Raw genomic sequence first — 24496 nt, forward strand, 5'->3', positions numbered from 1 at the left:
TTTCATTTAATGGAAATCCAGCTTTTTGAAATGAAAAATGCCTGACCATGGTTATAAGAACACATGTGTCCTGGACAGTACCTGAGAATGTGTGCTTTGGGCCCATCAAATTATCAGACCTCCACCCTGTGCAAAAATCAGCTCAGGGAGCCATAGAGCGTCAAGTCACCCTTCTCGGTGGCAACAGCATACATGCTGAGGAGAGTGTGTCTGCATTCACTGTACTAGCTAGCCGTTCCTTTGAATTAGCATAAAGGACTCAAAGAGGGATTATGACATGTAATTCAACAGAATAGAACACCAATTGTTTTTACAGAATTCTCAAGCTGTTTTGAACATAAACTTCCATAATTCTACCCTAATCAACTAATACTATTCTCATTGTGACCTTTGTCTCCATAGACCTGTGTGTGCATTGCCAAGCAGAACAAAGTCCAACTATTTGCTTTGTAATATGGAAGCAGAAATGTGATCACATATAGTCAGGTTTTAAAAGGCTTATCAGGTCAATTTCTCCGAAAGGAGCCCAGTGACAAACTGCACACAGCCTGTACTATGGATGGAGATGCTTCAATAGGGGTGGGGGTATTCTATCCAGAATAAGAGACTGATGGAATGGTATCTGCTCAGATAGGGAGAGGTAAAATCTCCAAATCCCACTGAAGCAAGGAGAAGACATTACATCTATAGAGACCCATGATCAAAGGACAGGTCCACTCCTGGAATTATTTTGTATCTTTCCTAGGAAGAATAAATGACTTGTTTTTATTCATTTACTGTGAGGATCCTACTTTGTAGTTTCTTATTTACATAAAACATAATGGAATGACTAATTGGGCCTAGATGTTGGTAATAATCTTAATTTCAAATAAAGACTTTATGATTTTTCCTAATAATTTTCTTTCCTTTCAAAAAATCATACATTAAATATACACTTGAGAAATGGGTCAATTAAATATATTTTTTAAAAACCCCAGCCATTTAAAGCTCAGGAAGACATGTCCTCTGCCCCTGGGTGCCTGAACCACAGTAGGCTATTATATTACCATTGAGAGTCAAGCCACCTGGCCAGGAGGCTGGAGCTTTTCCCCACCATCCAAAGACTACCCGGTATTTCTACACCTTCCAGAGAGGCCCCTTCATCCTCCGCGGTCGTTTCTTTTAAGGAGAACTAAAGAGGAAACAGCATGGCAAAGCCTAGAAAACACTTGAAAAATCAGCGAACATGACTGGAGCTTCCTTCTCTTCGAGCCAGCGTGGCCCTCCTCTGTCCCTTACCTGACAGGTGCCCCTCTGCTTTGGGCAGGTTTCAACATCACTGTCACCGTGTTATCAGTCTGATTCAAAGGTGTCTCAAATTCATACGCTGGCATGGACGGTGCTAGGAAAAAAGATTAGATGGGAGACTCATTAGCTCTTTTAGTGATTTTTCCCTTCTTTTTACAAAGGACACAGATCAAATCATAGCTATCAATCGATCACACCTGAGGTTTACATCCATAGAGTCCAGACACAAAGTGACAGGGACATTTTGCTCAAGTCATACAACCTCTCTGACCCTGAGCTGCAGATGGGAAGGGGCAGAAGGGACTGATGACATGTTAGTGAGCCTCAATTTTTCCATTTCTGTTCTGGTTACCTGCTTGCAGGCTGTTTTTTTTTTTTATTTAAATCAACAAACCATCTTGGAATATGTGTACTGTGATGGAAATATACAATGTGCCTTAAAGGCACATATGGAATCTTTGGCGTAGTCACCAGCACCATAAAACCGAATGCCATGGTTCTCCCACTAAAGTCGAGTTTTTCCATGTCCCAAAGACCCATCCATCCAAGGGTTTAAAGAGGATGCTGGGAGCCAGAGGGACTTGTTGCAGTGAATTAGTGATGACTTGTGGACTCTTGGGAAAAGCTTGGCAGTGGGAAATGCATGAGAAACGAAGGCAGAACAAACAGCGTGGGCCTGACTTCCTCTCAGGGTTCATTTTCTACAGTTGTAATTCAGTAGGTAGAATGCTTGCCCATCATACACAAAGTACCAAGTTCAATCCCCAGCATCACAAAAATGGGGCACAGTGACACAGGCCTGTAATCAGGCAGAGGCAAGAGGATCATGGCCATCCTCAGCTCTATAGTGAATTTGAGGCCAGTCTGGGCTACATAGACTTTGAGTTTAAAAAAAAATAGCGAAGGAAAAGGAAGTATATTAATCCAATTGGAAGCTTTAGTTTGGCATCTCTTAAAATAGGGGCAACTAATTATGACAGTTCAAAAGGACAGATCTCCAGACAGTCCAAAAACTTTTGAGTTCTTCCTAACAGGGAAAATGTTTGAAGAGTTTTTTTTTTTCTTATTCTTGAGAACTTCACACTTTTATACAATGAAACATGGCCATATCTACTTCAGTATTTCCCTCTCCAACTCCTCACAAATCCTTCCCAACTTCATGTCACCTTTCCCCCTCCCTCCCTCCATCCCTTCCTCCCTCCCTTTTCTCCTTCTTTCCCATCTTCATGTTCTTTTTTCCTTCCTTCCTCCTTTTCCTCCTCCTCCTCCTCCTCCTCCTCCTCCTCCTCCTCCTTCACAGCAACCTACTAAGTTCAGTTAGTGCTGGCCATACATGTATGGGTGTAGGCCCATCCACAAGAGCACAGGAAATCTATTGATGGCCACAGGCTAAAAAAAAAATAATCAAAAGAATGATTCTTCCCTCTCCAGCTATCAACTATCAACAGTTCTCAGTAATGTACTCTCCTTAGTCATTTCTGACAATCTCTCTTTTCTAGAAACTGGTGTCTCAGCATAGCCTAGCAACTGTACACTTCAGTAATTCCCCTCCAGACAGATTCACAGACTTCCCTTGGCAGGGAACTACGACGAGGGAGCCACCAGTCTCAACCACATGTGGGCAGAGGTGCCCCATGTGACAGCTAGAGATCCCCTTCTGTGTGAGCAGACTTCTCAGTTGTCTTACACAGGAAAAAGCTTTTATGTAAAAATGGTGAGTTATTTATCAGCTACATCTGTTAAGTTTTCCTAAGCATTCAAAATCAACTCTAATTCCACTAAGAATTAACTCTGCTTCACAACATGCAATTGTGTGTTGGATGCAAGCGTAGCTCTCTCGCTCTCTTAGGTTCATAAAAACAGAGAGCAGGGCTCAGGAACTATAACCTAACTCCCTTCCCATCTCCTCTGCCCTGAACTGGGATCTTGCTCTGTTTGCTGAGGCTGGCCCTGAAATCCCAGGCTTAAACCATCCTGCCAAGGCCTCCCAAGTAGCTGGGAGCATAGGAGTGTGGTTTAAATACCATAAAAGTCAATCATTACTTTTGATGAGCTTGTATAGGGCAACTGAAATGTCAAGTTTCTTTGCTTTGGGATAGAATTATATGAACTTGACGTGGCCAGACTCATATTCATTGGAATTTTTATATAATACATGGGAAAGCTTAATTATTTTTCTGATGGAACTTCTCCTTATAATAATACTCATAGAAATATGATCTCTACTGGGGAAAAATAATAAAACTTACTCAGAAGTAATACATATTGGCATATGTTTCCTCTTTGAGTCACCATGAGAAATTGATACAATAGGTAGTATCATATTAATAGGGATATATTCACTTAAGATCAGAGAAAATACATTAAATCATCCCAGCATGAAGACTTTCTTAGCCAATCCCAATAACAGTCTATGAATATGTTTGTCCATCTATGCCATTTTTTAACCTCACAGGAAAACTTATTTTCTCTGCACTGTCCTTATATCATGTATATTAAACTTCGAGTCAAATTTGTGCACAAAAACACCTCATGGTGTATAAAATATCCCTCAAGTTATAATTTCTTAAAAACCCCTTTCCCTTCAAAGCCTACTAGAACATTTAAAATACTCTATTTTGGACACTGATTTCCTTCTGTTTCAAACAAAACCTTTTACAAAGCCAACGATGAAGGGTAATACATATAGAAATCATGGTGACTATGACTGAAGTAGCCCTGGAGCTGGTTAACCTGTCTGCTGTCCCCCTACGTCTTCATAGCTGTTATGGCTTAGATATAAAAAATGTCACCAGAAGGCTGAAATGTTAAAAGTTTGGTTCTTGGTATATGGTACTACTGAGTTCTGAGTACAGCCTGCAAATCTTATCAATTGACAGATGAGTTCAAATCTGAATGGACTACTAGGAGGCAGCAGCAAGCCTTTTCAGACTGAGAAGTCACAGAGGGAGAGGTTTGGAAGGGTCCATTTTGTCCCAGCATCTCCCTTTTATTCTCTCTGATTCCCAGTCACCATGGGATGCACAGCTATGTTCTATCACATACTTCTCCCTAGGATGCCCAGTATCTTCTCAGGCCCAGAGCAATGAGGCCAGCCAACCATGGCCCGAGACCTCCAAACTGTGAGCTAAAATAAAGTCCACCACTCTTTCCCCCTCTCTCTCCAGTATTTTGTCACAGCGACAGAAGGATGACTAACAAAACACATTACAGAAACTTCAAGGCCAAATATTTCGCCACTCATAGCCAGGGGAGGAAGAAAAAAGATAGTGTTCATGGAATTCTGTTTATTGTGGTTACACATCCTATACCAGATGGCAACTTCATTTCCTCCTGTCTGAGGAACGCAGGCATTTTCTGCACAGATGCACATGCCAGATCTAGTCTTCAAATTGTATCTTTTGCTGGGTGATGGAACTGGGTCTGTAAACAGCTGGAGCCCCGAGTGTTGGATGCTATCTATTTCCATCTCCATGCAGGATAGAAAACCACCAACAATATAGATCCTATGGACAGCAGAACACAGACACTGTTTCTGCCCAGTTCATGGTTTACGTCAGAGTTTCTCCAACACAGCTGCTCTGGTGACCCAGGGTTGCCGAGGGGACTAGAGGACCTCACCAGAAACTTCTGCCTTATAATCCAGTCCTTCAAGGCAAACTGCTAAAACACTGGCCATGCACTAATATAGGAGGGCCAAGCCATCAAATGCTAAATACACATAGCATTTTATTTTAGCCTCCGAGTCTGTTTTAGGCACCCAGAGCTGTGATAATAAAATTTATCATTATGTTTCATCTTTGCTTTTTTGACAATAACAACAAAAGGCACAAAATGCCACTTCTGGTGAAAGGCATTAAGTCGTCACTGTTCAATACCTGATATTTTGGTGGTGAACTGGTTTGTTGCCGGAGGTCCGAATCCCTTCACTGTGCTGGCTCTGATGGTGAAGGAGTATGTGGTTCCAGGATACAGGCCAAAGAAGAGAAAATGGGTTTCATTTCCTAGTTTTGAGACTCTTCCGCTTTGGTTGGATAGATCTATTTCCGGGTCAAAGGAACTGACTGCCTTGTAGGTGATCTGCCAAGGAATAAGAACATGATGGTGACTCTCGAGAAGCTGGATGTCGATCTCATCTTTATCCGACAATATCTTTATCTGATGGGGGCATTGTCGGACTTGTCCGGATAAGTTCTTCTCTAGTTACTTCCAACCTCACGTCCAATGAAGACCCATAGCAACTCAGCCCGAGCTTCTGAGTTGTTACCTGTCTAGAGGGAGGGGCTTAAAGTCAATAGGTTAGAACATGAACGATGGGTTCAGCATAATCTGATACAGTGGAATTGTTTGATTTCGATATGTCCTAAGAGCTGATTTAGAAAAAAAAAAATACAACATATCCAAATTGGCAACTGGCTCAGACTGATAGGCATTGGCAAGAATAGAGGCCTCATCTCTAATCTTTGGCCATTATCTGATTTGGCCATGAATAGGATACTTGTATTTCCCAAACAAGGCCCCATTGAAGTATTTCCATCCATGTGACTGACAATGTCTGCTCCAAAAATAGATCTGAGATGCATGCCAGTAAGTCTTGGTGCTGCAAATGGACAGCTATTATGGGTCAGAGTCATTGACATTTTTCAGAGCAATATTGTCCAACAGAACTGTCTGTCATGATGGAAATGTTCTATTCCCTATTAACAGAGTGGCCACATGCTATATGGGGCCATTGAGAATGTGAAATACGGCTACTGACACTAGGAATTGAAAATTTCATTTACTTTTAATCAAATAAAATTGAGATTTAAATTGCTATGAGTGACTAGCAGCTGTCCCCCAGTGAGTATGACTCTAGGTATTTTTACAACTCTTGCCATGGAATAGACATTCTCGCTCTGGATGAGGCTGGAATGTTTGAAAATAAACGGAACATAGGTGCCTTTAAATTTTGCCTTTTCAAGTGATTTTTAAAAAGGATTTCAGTATGATAGTTCATCAGTTACTCAAGAGCACACACTTTAGTGGTGATTACTAACTTCTACTGGTTGTAATGACATAATTTTTAAATGTGGCATATTCAGAAGTTTTAAATTGCAAAACTGAGCACTTTTCACGCTTCTAAATAGGTAAACCTACTTGTAATTTATGTGCAAGAACACTGACACTGTTATTATGCGGAGTGATAATTGACATTCTTTTTTTTCCTTATATTTACACCATGTCATTATAATTAAGAAGACCTCTTTGAAAGAATATTTAGATCGAGTCACCTGAGCTATGGCAAGGGAATGTTTGCCATGTGTATTAATCACTGCAGTGGGTGGTGCCACCCAAGTCAGGCAGTTCTGTTGTTAACCCTCTCCCTGATGGCTCTTCAGAGGCTGAGGACTTTGAGAAGACAAGAAACCAGCTCCACTCCCAGCAGCTCGGGAGGACTGTGGGGGAGCCTCCTCTGCACCTGCCTCCTAGCTTAGCTCTCCATCCTGAACCCTCCAGAGTGGAAGGTGGCAGGTGTATCCGCTCCCCAACATTCATCTATTCATTCATTTACAGACTTGAAACATTTGTAGGGTGCTTCCGACCATGCCCAGCACTGTGTTCTGGGGGTTCTTCTTGGTAACTCAGATGCTGGGACTACCCTGTATAGGGTAAGCAGGGTGGTACATAACGGCAATCTCAGTTATGATGAATGTAATTATAAGGATGAGTACAGTGTACAAAGGACAAGTTCATCTTCCTGTAAACTCTACCATCTAGACTTCAGCAAAGCAAATGTGAAAAATCCCAGACCCTTTGCTTCTTCCCTCAGTTCTGTGGTCACCTGCCTATCCAGCTGCACTTGTGAAGACATGACAATCATGCTGTCCTCTGTTCTGTGAGGTGACATGTCTGCAGGGTCCCAAGGATACTTACAGGGCCTTTTGGACACTGCTCTTGCCAACCTGCCTAGAACAGGACTGAGTTGCCTCTGTGCTGGGTTCTCTACACATCCCCACCTGCTGGTTTCGTGAATGGTGATTGAATGATGTGCTGTGGCTAGCAGATGGACCGGAAACTGATTTTAGGACTGGGTGTGGTAGAACTGAGGAACTCAACGATAAAAACATACCAGCTAAAAACACTAACTATGGAAGCAACAAACACAATGCTAATATAAGAAACTTTGTCGGGGAGAAAGTTCCACAAAACCTTTCAAAATTCCCAAGGCAAGAGATGCTAAGAAACCTGAGAGGGCCCGAACTCTATAAAGAAACAGTCGGGCCCTGAATTTGGGGGTAGAACCTGACTTAAGTCCTGTAGCGGGAGTGCTGGGGACCCAAAAAATGAATAGACAGAAGGCCTGTGAGGTCTCTGGAGGTTAGGGGGGTAGGGGCATGGGCTCCTTTGTGCTTGATTCTGTACATTGAGATGAAGGACTTGGATATATACAACAAGGAAACTGAATATTTTGGGCATGGAAACAAAACAATTTGATTGGTTTAATAAAAATACCCTCTTGACGGGCAGGTAGGACTTTAATTTTATTGTAGGGGTTAATAAAGGGAGTAGAGAAACCACTTGGAAGTGTTGTCGGATCCAGTGGCTAAAGCTGTGGTGTGGGTGATAGAATATAGTCAATGTCTCAGACTAAAGTAGGAGAGGGAGGCATCAAGAAAAGAAGAAAATGATAACAGGAACAAATTAGACAGCAGACAGTGATGGACTGCCAGCATGGTGGAGCCGAGGAGCCACCCCATTTGGTCAAAGGATCATCTCCCTCACTGAAAGGGAACGGGATGGATGAGGATGCATTTAAGGATGAATGTAGACATTTGAAATGCTCTTGTGGACATGACGGAAGTAGGGTATGAGAGAGGTCTAGGCTGGGATAGAAATTGGGGAATAGATATGAAGATGGTACAGGGGATGACGATTCTAATGAGAATTCAGGTGACATTAGTTAAGAATTGTGTCTATCTGTGCCTCAGGCCAGAACCTCAAATCTACATATTTGTTAAGTGTCCTAAGTCTTGTTTTCCAATCATAGAGCAGCCAAAGCCATCTGTTGAGGCTGGCCCATAAGCCTTACATGGTGACAAGTCTTGGATGCTGTGAACCTGTTTAGTTTTAAACCATGATTTAAATATGCCATAGGCAGAGGAACATTTCCTGTAATTGCATTGCCTTTTGGAGGACCGAGTGATGTCTTAATGTTCTTTCGGGTCCCACTGTGATCTGTCATCATTTGGTACTTGGTATATTTTCCAAAAGAGACTACTGGAGAGCACAGAGGTGTGCCTGAGAGCATGTGAGCATTCACATCCTGGCAAAGCAGGGTCCTGGCTCTACTAGCACATACTAAGCAAAGGCTTCACCAAGGGGCTCAATGGCCACCGCCAGGTGGCCCCAAACTGCTGTGGGATGTCTTTCTGTACACTGTGAATATATGTTGTTCCGATTGGTTAATAAATACAGCCGTGTGGCCTATGACAGGGCAGCTTAGAGGAAGGCAGGAAATACAAGCAGGTAGACTGGAAGAAGAAAGGCAGAGGGAAGAGACTCAAGATAGCCGCCCAAGGAGCAACATGTAATGGGAGGCAGGTAAAGCCACAGAACATATTGTGATACATAGATTAATAGTTGCGGGTTAATTTAAGATATAAGAGCTAGCTAGCAAGAGGCCTGCCATAGACTATATGGTTTGTAAATAATATAAGCCTCTGTGTGTTTATTTCTGAGTGGCTGTAAGACTGGGCGGGGCACAGGAAAACTTCCAGCTATACCAAACTGAGTCAGATAGGGGATTTGTAACTGTGTTTTAGCTTCAACCCTTTAATAATTTGGTAAAAATTACAGACCCTGCTCCTCTTTCCTTATAAAATACAAGTAAATTCTAATTCATGCCTTCCTCGAAATTATGAATTATCCTATCTACTTCTGAAGACAAAAATATGCATTAAGGGTCAGAAAGTTCATATGTCCTATCCCCTAAACTTATAGGACTCTGAACATCAGAAATTACAAAGCTCCCCAGGACTAGGAGGTGGCCAACTCCACAACTGCCTCCTGCCACCGAGGTTGAAAGCAGTGAGCGGTTGTTGGCCTGGGCATCATTATTCAATGTACTACAGTATCCCGCCAGGCTCAGGCCAGAACATAATACTTCCTTCCAGCATTTCATACTTTCAGCTGGTCATTCAGCTAGTACATACTAAGTACCTATTAGGCACTAGGCAGTAGAGAAAGCAGAGGGAGGACTCCCAGAAGAAAAGTTTGGGCAAGCTCTTACACCAGTACTACATTGCTGGCTGAGGGCAGAAAACGTTTTAATGAAGCCACTATAAAGAACACCGATTGCCCTCTGGTGGGTCCCAGTAATTTTATGGGATGCCCCCAGACAAAAGCAAAGTGACACCTGAATGAAGTGGTGGGGACGAAAGGTGTTAAACTGGTGAGATGGAATGGGCACTTGCTTATATTGGATGATTTCTGATTGCAGTTAAGTGCCTGGAATCTTCTAAAATTATCTTCCCCCTTTCTCCTTAAAGGCTCCAACTCTACGGTGCCAGTTTCACAGAGAGCCAAATGGAATAGCCTTTTAGGGGGCTGAAATCTTATAGGGAGCATGAGTTGATGGTAATTGCAGCCAGCATAAAATACAGGTCTTTAATTGGGGTCTGAGCAATTTACTCTGTGAACACAAAGGAATGGATAATTAAATTTGATTTCAGGGGTGAGAAGGGCCAAGGTACTTCACAGGCAACTACAGTATTTGAAGAAAATACTAAAAGAACAGCAGGAGTATACTATAGGAGGGGGTAGGGTGAGTGCTGAAGGAGGGCAGGGGCACATGAGCAAAAAGTAGAGTGGTGTGAAAAATTCAGAAGGCTCTTGGAGGAAAACCAAACCCTGAGGACCATGGCCCATTAAATCCAGGAGAAAAAAAATGCAAGAAGTACTACTAATAAATAATAATTGGGATAAGATCCAGGGGTAGCTGTAGTTCCTTTGATTTCTTGAAGAGTTATTTATTTTTATTTTGTGTGTATCGCATGAGTGTTTGATTATATGTCCATGCACCACATGCATGCAGTGCCCACAGAATCTGGAAGAGGGCATCAGTTCGGGGATGGGAGTTCCCAGATGGTTGTGAGCTACCTTGTGGGTACTAGGAATTGAACTCAGCTCCTCTGGAAGAAAAAGCAGTGCTCTTAACCACTGGGCTATCTCTATAGCACCTAGTAGTTACCACTTAGAAGAAAAAGTGGGAAGGTTGCTTTACTTTGAATACTTTTGTACTTACATTTATTCTGAAAGCATTATTTATTACAGTTACAACCTGACCAGGTACTTAACATTGAAGCTAAGCTTCCTAACATGGCCCCTCAATTCCCAGCTCTTCTTCAGGGTTACCAAGCTCAGACAATGGTAACTAAGTGCACTCAGTTATCCAGGCTCATGATCTTGAGCTATTTCAACCCTTAACATATGACTGGCCCCACCAGCAGGCAACTTTGGGACTATTCTGCTTTACTCTGTGTCAAACTTAACTTTCTGTGCAAGTCTCACATGCAACTGAGAGTCTGGGGACGGCACAGATTAAATTTTTTTTCACAGTTCTCAGGCAGAGAAGGTGAGCTTCATTTTGTGGTTTTTTATCTTCTTCTGAGATCTTATACATACTGACTACAAACCTATAGATGTGTAAGTCTCTTGGCCATAGGTCTAGAATTAACTACAGACAACTGAGAGAAAAAATTAGTGAGATGCGGTATCTATATGTTATGCATTTGGGAGTATTATTCACTGATAGATCTTTAGAAATAGGTACAATATCCAAGTTTAAATTGTTGTAGGCAGTCTCACATTGCCTACGGAAAAGGCAGCATATATTTTCCACCAACAGTCTATATATGTCCGCATTTCTCCATGCCATTGGTCAAGTTATACATTATAGAAATCATATAAAGCCAGATAAACTTTTAATTGAGATTATACAAAATTAAACAAATTTATTTCCTATTTAAGTTTCTCCAATTATTATTTACATTTAGCAAAGATGCTATCACATGCTTCTAGGCCGGTTAGAGTTCCTTCTGAGCTGCATCCTCTTCCTCATTGCATGTCTCCCTCTGATGGGCTCTTTGTATCATGCTCATCAATCTCTCTTAAATCTGTATAGACCATAGCTATCAGCCCATCTTATGCCATGAGTGTTGGAAACGAACACTCCAAGCATTCTGTTGACACTGAGACTTTTTTCATGTCTTTCATAATTATGTAGTTTAAAGCCTTATGCAAACAAAATTCACTGATCTTTGTTCACATGTCTCCCAAGGCTTTTTGTCCATGTTTGGAAAGATGTAATACAAACATTCCTCTAATTTTTTGTTAGAGAGTTCTCATGAGATTAACTTTGCATATCAATCATGAAAGTGTCTTGTATTTACTTTTGCATTATGGAAGCTGGTGACTTCACAGGGTGTGTGCAATTACAATCGAACATGCTTTTGCTAACACTAAATGACATCCATCTAAATTGATAAATAAAACTGCACTGCAGTTTCTGACTTATAAAAATTTGAACTTGCCTCCAGTTCTAACAGTGGCTAACTCTAAAAGAAAAACTGGGATGCTTATTCTACTTTGAACACTGGCATCCTTAACAGGTTCAGCAGGAGAACAGTATTAATTTGACAGGAGAGCCATTGAGGATGGACATAATTACCAAACCTGGATTTTTCGGAAGATAATTGACAAAATGAAATGGCTAAAGTGAAATGCGGTTATGAGGTTAGATCAGAATGATGGCAAGGCAAACAGAAAGGAGAGGCAGATTAGTGAGGGGATGGGGGAAGTTACAATGAACAGAAGGATGGGAGACCATGTACTGCTGTCAAGTTTAGAAAACAATGCTGTTAGGGCTTTTCAAACACCAATGCTTTAGTGTAATTTTAGAAGGTACAAAAGAACGCCCCCCCCCCCAAAAAAAAACCCAACCAAACCCAGCACCCGTATTCTTATCTATAGCAGACAATCTAATTTCTTTTTATCCTCAAATCATCTAAGTATGTTAACAGCCCACAGGGAATAAGCATTCACCAACGCTGGTAATCTAGACTCAAATGTCACCAGCCACTGTTGTGAGAGTCCCTGCTTCTTTAGGGGCAACTGCTTAGCTTTCATAGCATGGCGGCATCTGTTTCACACGAGTCTGATCCTGAGAGAGGGGACACAGGCTGGCACCACACTGATCATCTGCTGCAGCAGGAAACCGGGCACTCACATAAGGCAAGTGAACCATGCCTCATGAGCACTGAGGTCCCAGGAAAGGAAGAGCCCCTCCTGGGATGCCACCCAAGCTCTGCTCTGAGGAACCTGGAACTACTCTCCTTCCTATATGTAGAAACTAGGCAGGAATGAGAAAGACTGGTTTGGTACCCAGAAAACATACTGAGTCATTTAGACCCAATTCAAAAATTTGACATTTTCCCTTTGGATTTGCAGAAAAATGAGCCAACCTGCTCTACTTGCAAATAGCTGATTGCCAGAACCTTGATTTATGGCATATCCACACATCCGTACTGTAGCTGCATTTAGATCAGTGTTCAGCCTAGGACAGCCTGGTTACTAAGTCAGAGAGATTAATGGGGTCTTCCTTTGAATTATCATCTTCCCTGTTGTTTTCATGCTGAAGTTACTTATCACACAAAGATAAATGTCTGGTGGGATTAGAAAGGAAGAAACTCGCTATCTGTTTCTGTTTGTCTAGTAGCAGCCGGTGGCTTTGGGGACAGGCAGGCAGGGCAGACTCTTGGGTCTTAAAATGAACTTCAAAGAGTAGCTTTTCCAGTAAAAAGTCCTGATATTCTTAGATTAGAATCTGCAAAAGCAATGTCCAAACATGGTTAGAGGGACCAAAATATGAAATATTTTCATCGTGGAGGAAAAGAAAATCGACCCTTCCTGACTTGACTATAAAACACCTCCGTAGAAACTGAGCCATGGATTTCTGCAACTTTATGTTTTTACAATAAAACAGACACTAAATGCAACATTTTTCTTTTGGCTTTCTTCACTTTGATTTAGATGATGATGGTGATTATTATTGTTATTGTTGTTTTGCATTTCAATACCAATTTTTGGAAGGTGTGGGAAGCAGCAGTGTGAGGCTGTGGGGTCAGCAAGAGGGCTGGTGGCGATCATCGCTGACAGCTCCTGGGCTCAGGCTCCTGTCAGGGCTGCTGAGAGGCATTCAAGCAGATCCATATGCAGATCGGCCAGAATTTTTAGCACGCTTACAACATATAATTTTGTTGAATTTGCATTCAAACAAATGCTACTTTAAAAAAAAAGAAGTGTACCTGCTTGTTTCTATGACAACAGGCACAATGAAATGATGCTCACAGTGACATGAAGATGGCTGTCACCCCATTATTGCTATGATTTTTTTTCCTTGAACAATTTATCAAATTCTCTTTTGCTATCATCACTCAACTGTTTGATTTGCCTCAGCAGACAAAATGGTGTCAGTGAATCTAAGGAGTGTGCACTGATGGGAAGGGACCCCCAAAAGATTATTCCACGGTTACTGTGTAGACAATTTTTTATTGACTTTATAATTGGATAATCAGTGCTGTTTTACAATCAATGGAAAAATAGTTCATAGCTAGGAAATAATGTGACTCAGTGATTGCTTCCTAATCAATGTATGTTTCAAAGTATTTATTACTTTCAATAAAAGTGACTTCTAAAGATGTTATACTGTATTTTAATATGTAACACATAATACACAATTATCTGACTTATTTTAAATATGCATCTTGAAATTATGGAGTTGAAAAACTCATTTTTCATCTTTTGTTTCTATATAACAATTATTATGACTATATAAACTCTCCAAAGAAACATGAAATTATGTTCCTAAAATGCCAGAGAGCTCAGATCATCACAAGACATTATGCTTAAAAAGTAAGTTACCAACAAATAAGTAAGGTACCTCATATAAAGTGATGACACCGTATGTTTGTGTTGGCTCTCTCCATTGAAGAAATATCTTCTCCTCAAAGGTACTTCCTTGGATGGATTCAGTGGGAACAGCACCTGGGACTGAAGAAGACGTTGAGAGATGAATGGGTGGGTCATAAACCAACCCTCCCAAGGAGTCATAGCTACTCATGGACGTTGCAGATCCTAATGGTCTATAGATAACATTTGCATTTCTTTTCAAAATCTGGAATCTAAAGCCATTTAAACTGTACTGCTCTTGTGAAATGACTGAATCAGTTTTTCCCCTGTAAGGTGTGAGTCAGTTACACGAAGCTCACTTATTTTCCTTTGTATGAATTGTTTCCATTTTTCCAGAAGGAAGGAAGGAGGATGTGTAGCCACAAGGGCTTCCCAGGAGTTCTGGAAGGAGTGGTGGGTGGTAGTGCCAGCTCGCAGAGATGCAGAGAATGGGAATGGTGGCACAGACCTGTAAATCAAGCACTAAAGAGGCTGAGGCAGGAGGACAGAGAGTTTAAAACCAGCCAGAGTTGCACATGAAAAGATCCTCAACATCATTAGCTGGCTGAAAACTGTCAATCAAAACAATATTCTAGCCCAAATGCAGTACTGGGCAAATGTGAAGGCATTCAGTAACTCTAACAATCACATGGCAGTTCTTCAAATTAGTCAATATACAAAGATACACAATGTGACCCAGCCATTCTACTGTCATCTATCATTGCTGTCTATCTCTATCTATCTATCTATCTATCTATCTATCTATCTATCTATCTATCTATCTATCTACCTACCTATCTATCTATCTTCACTTCATTTGTTCCATCCATTAATCCATTCATCCATCCACCCACCCACCCACCCACCCACTCACCCACCCATCCACCTACCCATTCACCCTCTAATATATCTACTGATTATTCAAGATAACTGAGAACAGGTCAACTCAGAAGACTGTACCAAATATTCACAGTAGCATTATTCTTAACTGGAACTACCCCAAATGTTCATCAACACATGAATGGATAAACATTTCAATAAAGATTTTAAAAAGGAGGCTGGAGAGATGTTTTAGACTGTGCAAGGATATGAATAGCCTTCTAATTGTCACCAAGTCTGTCTCAGACTGGACGGATGCCTGGAATTTCAAAAGAAAGTGAAGGATTTCAAATTTGAAACTCATTTTTATTTGAAGGCATGCTTATTGGTAGAATGAGAGCTTTTGTATTTAATCCAAATGGAGCCAAGTATTTAACAGAAAAGCTTTTTATTGATGTGCATGGGGTGGGGGTGACTTCTATTTAAGACTCTCCAATAATTAAAAATATGCAGTTTAGACAGCTGCTGGTCCTACTTGGATTTCACTTGCTTCATTTCTAAAATGATGTTGGATTTAAGTCAATTTCTAATGTATAGCATCTGAATAATATATAATATGGTAGTAATCACTCATTCTGGGCTGAAGAAATCAATAGAAGATTATGTTGAAACAAAGTATACATAGTATTAAGAAGTAAGTTCCCAGGAAACACGACTCCAGACTCTGGGCTTTGACTGCTCATCACAACCAGAAGCTGAACCAGGCTTCAGCTGGTTCAAGCCTGAGGAAATGCTACCAATCCTGTCCTCTCTGCCTTCAAAGTGTTTCCTATGACATCACCCTTTCTCAGCATCAGCACAGCTGTATGGGTGGATGTTTTACTGCATGATAGTTTACATTTGAAAATATTTATGTAGGTTCAAGAATGAAGAAAGGAAACAAGAAATCAACCTAAAATTGAATGGGATATATTCAAATTATGTTGATTTGAAGGACATCTTGATTGGAAAAAAAAAGCAAACTTTTAAAATGCCTTGGAAGAGACATGGTAAGTGAAGGTATTGTAGAAGAAGCACCTTACATGGGGCTGACGAAATGACTCAATGACTCAGTGGATGAAGGCACCTGCCACCAAGCTGACAGAGCTCCACACCAGGGATTTATGTAATGCAACAATAGCATCAGCTCCTACCAGTTTTCATCGGAAATGCACATGCACACCATGGCACATGTGAACCAACACATACAGTCACGTAGATACATGCAAAAATCAATAAATGATGTAATAAAAAAGAATGTTTGAAGTGGACCCATCCAAAAAAAATTAAGGCTTAGAACAGGAAAAATACAGTTGGCTTTTTTTTTTTTTAAATCAAGAAGACTTAATAGAGAAAATAAAATGTCGAATGAATTTAGGTTGAAGATTTGCTTTAGATATTCTAGAATTCTGGATTTTATGGAAGTAGCCATATCACCTATGCTGTCCAGTGATACTGCTAATGATGATCAAAAGATAATTTCCATGCACTTCCTATTACTAAACATTTCAATAAACATGTGATTCCAGAACAAAATGATGTTGGGTAAACTAGAGTCACAAGAACTGTTGCTTTTCTCTTCAAACTTGGTATTGTTTGACAATTATTCTGTTTGTCTTTCTTCTCCCCATCTTCTTTGAAGTGGGTTTTTGTTTGGTTGGTTATTGAGAAAATGTAATTTGCAATAATAGTTCTTTTCTAATTAGCTGAATGCTGCTGAGCTACAAAACAATAGGTTTTTATTTGCAAATAACACAAGGCTTAATTCCTGAGACTAGTGAGATAATTTAAATAAACAAACATCCAAAATTAGCGAGTCTGACATTTTGACAGGATTCCAAAGAATTCCTAACTTGGTTCTCACTTTGAAACTCCAAAGGAGTTGGGCAACTTCTTTTCTCTGCCAGTCATATCTGGTCTTGATGAAATGGCTACATTGAGTCCTGTTGACTCAACAACAGTGTTAGTTAAAACAGGAATTATGTGTTTATCAGTAACATTCTCTCATGTCATGCAAGGACTGATTTTGTATTTTTGGACGTTATCGTGGGGCATGATTATTGCTACAGATGAAAAATAATGGTTTATTCTTAAAGGCGGTTTATACAAAAGTAAATGATAACATATTATAATAATATGTTACAGCATACAAACGAAATTTATAGCACGCTCTCTAGACGTCAAGCAACACCACAGAGAAGGGGTGGGAAGACTGTAAGAGCCAGAAGTCAGGGAGATCTTCCGGGCAAGCCACAGGCATGTGATCACAGGCTCATGCAGGTGGAACTCTGGCTCTGGTGGGTCTGTGATGGATTTGATTGGAACGATGAGAACAAATGCCATGTAAAGATGTTCAGATAGTAGTTTGTGGAACTGATGTAATATCTCAATCCAACATGATAATGAAAATGTTAAGAACTACTTAGAATACTATAGAATTTCCATATAGAAAAGTGCCACTTATTAGTCAAAATAAGATTTGGAGAGTAAGCACTGACTATGGGCCTAGCACTAAATAGAAGCCCATGCCATCTCCTCTAAAGATTGGGGAACATTCCAGAAGGGGTCAGGAGGATAAGGTCAGGGGTCATACAATAGCACCGTCTGGACTCACAGAACTATTGCAATCATTAATTCAAAGTTGTAGTTCCCTATAGCAGACCCACACAAGACGAGCTCAATACTCAGTCAAAGAAGGCAGGGGGGGATAGAGCTATATACACTCTCAGAATGAAAGATTCCTGGAGAGGAGAAATTGCTATCTTTAGTTATATGTCCAGGGCTGAGGCCACCAGGCTCCAATGGACATCTAAACACAAGGTCCCACAGATTGCCCTGGTTAATCTCAGTGGATCATGGAATAAAACAAATTGAGATAGATGTGAGGGAGAGAACTGTGAGGGACCGTGGAGGGTGGACAGAGTGACAGGGCTGTGGGAGATGAGAATGGTCAATACAAATTGTGTCTACGTGTGACACTGTGAAACTGAATTATATAAAAAACGAGAAACCTCGGTCTCTGTCCCTTCTCTCCTAATTAGTGCTTCGGAGTAGGGGCACAGACATATTAAGCTCCACGAAGGCGACCTGCCACCTGTTTTCAACATGCAGCTCTAAAAGTCAAAGACACCAAAGTTGTTTTGGAAGAACATATTTCACATAGACATATCAGTTAAAAGCACTCACGGTCTTCATCCGTCTGTACAATGAGTTCCTGACTTTCCTTGCGCCCCTCGGGGTTCATGAGGATGAGCTTCACGCTGACATTGGTGTACGGGGACAGGTTGGTGATTGTATGCTGAGGGTGTGAATTATCCGTATCCCAGCTCACTTCTTCTCGCACCTGCTCCTGTCCTCCCACCTGGTAACAGTAGTGCACCGTGAGATTATAACTATGGCAACGAGTTACATTGTATCCAAATGGCTCCCAGCGGATGGTGATTTGTCGAGACTTGACCTCTACAACTTCCAGTTTTCTCGGGCCACGCATGGGATCTATTTTGAAAGAGTAGAAAGACACATGGGAAAAGAATTAACAAGGTGGAGTCTGTACATCAGAGAAACTTAAAACACATGCAAGAAATATGTGTATTTTGAATAATATGAATTAAAACATATAAAGAAAGAGTAAGCTTGCTTTGGAAATGATGGCACTAAGACAAACCATACAACCATTATTGAATACACCATGAGCCCCGCCATGTTGCAAGGGTGGCCCTTTCAGGGTTAGGCAAAGACTAAGCTAGAATGCTCTGCTTTGCTAGAGCTATGGTTCATTGATAATTTCAAGTTTTATTTTCCTTAAGTGTGGTTGCCATAGTGAATGCAAGAGAATGACAATTGGTAAGGAAATTAGAAACTTAAGAAATGATAGGATTCACTAGGTATTTAAAACAATTTGATGAACTGGATGCTTCCATCCCCAATGCATAAATCTAAGTTCTGTGTCTTGATGACTTAGTCAGAGTCAAGGCTAGACTGTGGCACTATGATTCTGATGGGACAAGGAAACAGTGCTTCAGGATATTAATGATTTCTAAACATGATGGAAGAATGCTATGTGTAACAGCAATCCCGTGTGTTTCATTTTGAGACAGGGTACTAGGAAGACATCTCCTCCTTTACTTCCTAACCTGTGCGGGAAGAGGCCCTGGGCACAGTCTCCTGTTCAGTTCTCCATGGATACCGTTGAAATTAATAAAGATTCAATTCAAAACTCTCTATGGGTACCATCAAAATTAATAAAGATTCAATTTGAACAGGAGAAATTTCTTAATAAGGAGAAGTGATAGTTCATCCACTGATGTGACATCTCTACAAGCTGTAAGGAAAACTCACCAAACAAGCGCCAGGGCAAGGGTCTGTTTCTGTCTTTACAGGAAAACAGAAATACAAGAAGTCAAAAGACCTTGGACAACTAGCCCATCGAAAGAAGGGAAAGCTATCCAAAAAAAAAAAAAAAAATTACCAAGCAAAGAAAAATCTGACCTAATGGTACAAATACTCTAATTGGGGTAAAAGCTCACTACCTAAACATCATTATCTTTTTACTTCTCAAAAAAGTTGAAGTCCTAGTCAAAGCTGGCTTTAGAGTTGGAGTTTGGCTCTCTCCTTCTCTAAGTCTAAGTATGTTGTTAAAAGAAAAAACCTAAGAGTTTTTGTCTCGTATCGTAAGAGTCACCTGGTGTGGGACAGAAGAAAACCAAAAATGTAGGGACTATTGTCACAATTCTCTTTCTATTCACACTTATGTTCAACTCTTTGGAACCTTCTTTAGATACATTACTATCTTAAAATTTAAACTTTCTGTCTTGATATTAATAATGTTTAAGTTTTCCACAGCGAACAGTAAATTTTTCTAACTGCCATTTCTAAAGTCTCCAGAAAGATGATTGGGCCCCAAAACAATGATTCTACCTGGTTTACAACAATGCCAACGAGCTGAAAAACACCACACAAAGATTGACTTTGGACTGCAAACTGTTCCGGACAGTTCCAAGGTGGCTAGCTGAGATGGTCCCCCATCTTACACCTCTAGTCATAACTTCAGATAAGCTTTACCCATTACTCTGAGACTGGTTACAAATGTTACAGCTAGTCTTCATGAGACTTAACCATTGTTCTAATTTTTACAGGATCCCACAGGGAGACCTTTGCCCCCGGACAGCAGGAAGAAAATCTAAGAAATTGACACCCCCCTCTCCCAACAGGCTTTTGTTTTCTCAGGGTTATGGATAATTATCAGCTGTTAGGAGTTGGACATAAATTGTTATAGGGTTGGGGACAGAACAATAAAGTTAGACTCAGGAATCTCATTTGGAGTAGAAAAAAGGGGGATAGGTAGAATAGGAAATAAAGCAGATGATTGTATTCACTTGTAAACTAAATTAGCAACTTTCAGTTTTAGATAATTTGCATTAGCATGGATTTTTGTATATATTTACAAATGTAACATTATTTTTCTATTCCTATTTAAGATAATTTGTATATTGATACAAAGTCAAAACTATATTTGTCATATTGGATATATGTCCCTACTTCTGTTTAAAATATTTTTGTATGATACAAATGTAAAATTATATTTGACATACTGTATGTCATATTGTATGACTGTATGCATGTTCTACTTCTGTTTAGGATATTTTGTAGATTGATTCAAATTAAGGATATTTTTGCCATGTTGCACTGTACATTTCTACCTCTAAGATATTTTTGTATATTGTCCAAACTCAAGGTCATTGTCCTTATACTGTACATCTGTTTACAGACTGTTTAATTTTATTATGTGAAACCTTAGTCTTTAAGCTATGTAGGTTGATAAGAGTTACAGGTTAATAGTCACCCATGCTTGTTAAACTTATAGTCATGTTAGTTAGGTTTTCTAGATAAACAGAGATATATTTCAGATGGATAGATAATCTTCAAACACTTCATAAATCTATGGGAGATAGAATTTGAATGTTTTAATAACTTAGAATTCTGTTGACATGAGACATTATTGCTCCTAGCAGCACAGATCTACTCCTGAAAGGATGATGGGCATCAAAGACACTCCACATGGAGTTTGTGTTCTTCTTGGTAAATATGTCCTGTAGGGCAAAGTACTGCACCATGCCTTGACTGCTGACAGTAAGCATACTGTCTAATCTGTACAAGCAGGACACAAGGAAAAGCGACTGCTGAACCTTGCCAAGATAGGGTAGGGCAGTCTTTCAAATTTTCCTGCTTCTGAAAATGATCTGTAAGATATTCTAGCCTAGGCTATTACATTTTTCATGCACTAAGCTTCAATACATGCAATTTCTCTCTCACTGTGACTTGAGAGCTTAAAGAAAAAAAAAACTTACATTTTGCAACACTGCAAACTTTAAATGGGTTACTTAGTGGCCATCAAGCAGAAGCAGCCAACCTCACCTCAATGACAAACCAGCTTTAGGTGCTATATTGTCTTTAGAAAGTGTTAGGACAATTAAAAAAAAGATATTCTAGCCTATAGCCAATAGAGGATGATGCCCCAACAATGCAGAGAAACAATGGGTGACTATTCAGGCAGTCAGCTGGTCTATCATTTCTTGCATACTTTGGAAGTTGCTTGCTTGCACTTCCTGCTTACTCAGGTAATATTTTCCCCCCCTCAGGTCTTTGATGGGGTTGAAGACTAGATAGCTATAGTTACAATCCTCTCGTATCTTAACTAAGAACATATTAGGTATTAGAGTTAGATTCTTCAGGATGGGACAGCTATTGGAGTAATCTCTGTAATTTGCTATTTACCTATGTTCTGGACATTTCCTATGTTTCTTACTTGATGTTCTTGTTGATTGTAGTTCCACTTTTGTTTATGTTATTATGCTTTTATCTCCTGGACAATACTTGATAATTGTTTATATTGTATATAGTTTTGTATTAGGTTTAGAACCCTTTTATTTAGACAAAAAAGGGGAAGTGCTGTGGGTATTCATTCTGTTCAACCAATGACCTTTGGGCTATCTAGCCTGATGGGAGTGGCCCTTTCTGGATACATGACTGGTTAAAACTGAGGAGGAGGTGCTTTGGTACTCTCTTGGGTGGTCTGAAACAGGACGGTGGGTTCCCATCACCCTTAGGTGGAGTAGAGGATGACAACAGCTGAATGAGTGGAGGTGTTTATTTTGTTCCATATCTGTGAGTGCATTATCCCCATTTTATAACTTAGTAAATTCCCGAGATCCTTTAACAGACTCTCATGGCTTGGCATAACAACCACCCTCACTGGAGGGAGCCAGAAATGTATGTGTCTGAAGATGGCAACTTCCCTGTGTGGAGACCAAGGACAAGAAGACCACAACAGCCCCAGGTAACCAAGTGGCATTCGTATGGAACATTCCTTATGGATGAACTATTTTTTAAAATATTTAAATTATAAGAATTATAAACCAACTTTTATGGTGTGGATATTGCTCTGTATAAATAAAATGCTGATTGGACAGTAGCCAGGTAGGAAGTATAAGCGGGACAAGGAGAGAGGAGAATTCTGGGAAGTGGAAGGCTGCACAGAGAGACACTGCCAACCACCATGATGAGAAGCAGATGTTAAGATACCGGTAAGCCACGAGCTATGTGGCAACTTATTGATTAATAGAAATGGGTTGATTTAAGATATAAGAACAGTTAGCAAGAAGCCTGCCATGGCCATACAGTTTATAAGAAATATAAGTCTCTGTGTGTTTACTTGGTTGGGTCTGGCAGATGAGAGAGATTTGTCCTGACTGTGGGCCAGGCAGGACCAGGAAAACTCCAGCTACACTTTTAAAAATTACAGATGTTAGGAAAATATCATCAATAAGATACTTAGAAATAACACTGAGGCTTCTTCCGGATTAGTAACTTTTTCTAATGTGAAGGAAATGTTGCATTTTATTTGATGCTTCATCACTCAGATGTTTATGGAACCTTTCAAGAAACCCAAGATCTCTTACAATGAGCAGGCATCTCTTCATCATCTTCCTGCTCTATTACGTCTCCACAAGAACTGTCCTAAAGTGCTTTCCCAAGGTTTCCATCACTGCACTAAATGACCGATTGCCTAGATATTAAATAAGCAGTGTAGTTCTAATTTGATCTGAATGGAAAACTATTATGCAGTACATATTTCATGCCTTACCTAAGAAAATACACAAAGCCTCAGGATTATAAAGGTAAGTGGTTTTTTGTTTGTTTGTTTGTGGGTTGTTTTTTTTTTTTTTTTTTTGTCTTCTACTGGTAAAGTTTTCACAGAATGAATGCTTTCCTTTGTTAGTGCCCTGTAGAACTGCAGCAAGGCAAAATGAAGTTTCAAGCTTTTCATTCATCTGCCAAGAAAACTGGTACACTAGTGGAAATCAAACATCTCCATGACCAAGTATCTAAAAGCAGTATTGTCATGAGAGTCATAATTGACAGTCAATAGGTGTGTTGCCCCAGCTCCTGGATGAGGAGGCTGGTCCTCACTGCTCAGCCTCATCAAGTTCCAGATCAATCCAATACAAAGCTATTGTATTCAAGCATCTCAATAGAGTGGACTCTCCCTGATTAAGGATATCTCTCACACTCCTGAAAGGAGCAACACCTAGAAGTATATGAGCAGAACAGATTGGATTCAGTCATTAAAACATTATTATTGTTATTAAAAACAGTAACAGCAAAAGATGACATGGGGATGGGAAGATGTGGGGAAGTAGGAATGTACTGGAAGGAGTTAGAGGGAGGAGTTGAGAGTCAATATGATCAAAATGCAGAATTCTCTGAATGAAATCTTGAAAAAACTCCAATAAAAATATTTTTAAAAAGAACTCTCCCCTTGTAACTTTTTAACTTCATGTTGAAACAAAAGCAGGCACACATTATAGAGAAACTGCATTTAGAACTTTGGTCCTTTCCCAGGGTACCTATTTGCAGAGCAATCAAGCAAAGCTTCCAGTCAACTCAGTGACCAGAAGGAGAGTCCACAGCTACTCCATAGGGTACTGTCGCTAATGTGTGGTGCTCGGCAGGTTAGATGGATTCAGAGTTGCAGCTTATGGAGAAGCAATTCTATCAGAAGTCACGACACATCTATTTCCTTGTACACTCTCTGTAGGCTTTTATCAGTGGTGTGTAGCTCTGTTGTATCTACAGAGATGTTGACACCATTGTGGCAAGGTCAATGCCAATGGAGGTAACTTTGAACCCTATCTACAGGGCATCATTATAAAAGTCACCTTGACTCTAATTCCCAGCCACTTCTCTTACTGGTTAAAAACTAGAGACAGAGTTTGAATCAACAAATTAATGACTGAATGGTCTACTGTTGTGGGATACTCTCCTTTTCTCTTGCTAGGGCCCAGAGGCAAAGTTAAGTAAG

At 40.2% G+C, this 24496-nt stretch overlaps 1 protein-coding gene across 1 annotated transcript in view; it reads right to left on the minus strand.

Annotated features, from left to right (window-relative positions):
• The window catches only part of Ptprm (protein tyrosine phosphatase receptor type M), a 968046-nt gene that overhangs the window by 309493 nt on the left and 634057 nt on the right, over positions 1 to 24496 (minus strand). The window contains exons 8-11 of the mRNA XM_037210182.1: positions 18322 to 18630; positions 14270 to 14379; positions 5166 to 5367; positions 1279 to 1381 (exon numbers count right to left, since the gene is read on the minus strand). Of these exons, the coding sequence (XP_037066077.1) occupies positions 1279 to 1381; positions 5166 to 5367; positions 14270 to 14379; positions 18322 to 18630 (724 nt within the window). The remainder of the gene's footprint in view (positions 1 to 1278; positions 1382 to 5165; positions 5368 to 14269; positions 14380 to 18321; positions 18631 to 24496) is intronic.

Source organism: Peromyscus leucopus, chromosome 13 (genome assembly GCF_004664715.2).
Source record: "Peromyscus leucopus breed LL Stock chromosome 13, UCI_PerLeu_2.1, whole genome shotgun sequence".
NCBI lineage: Eukaryota > Metazoa > Chordata > Mammalia > Rodentia > Cricetidae > Peromyscus > Peromyscus leucopus.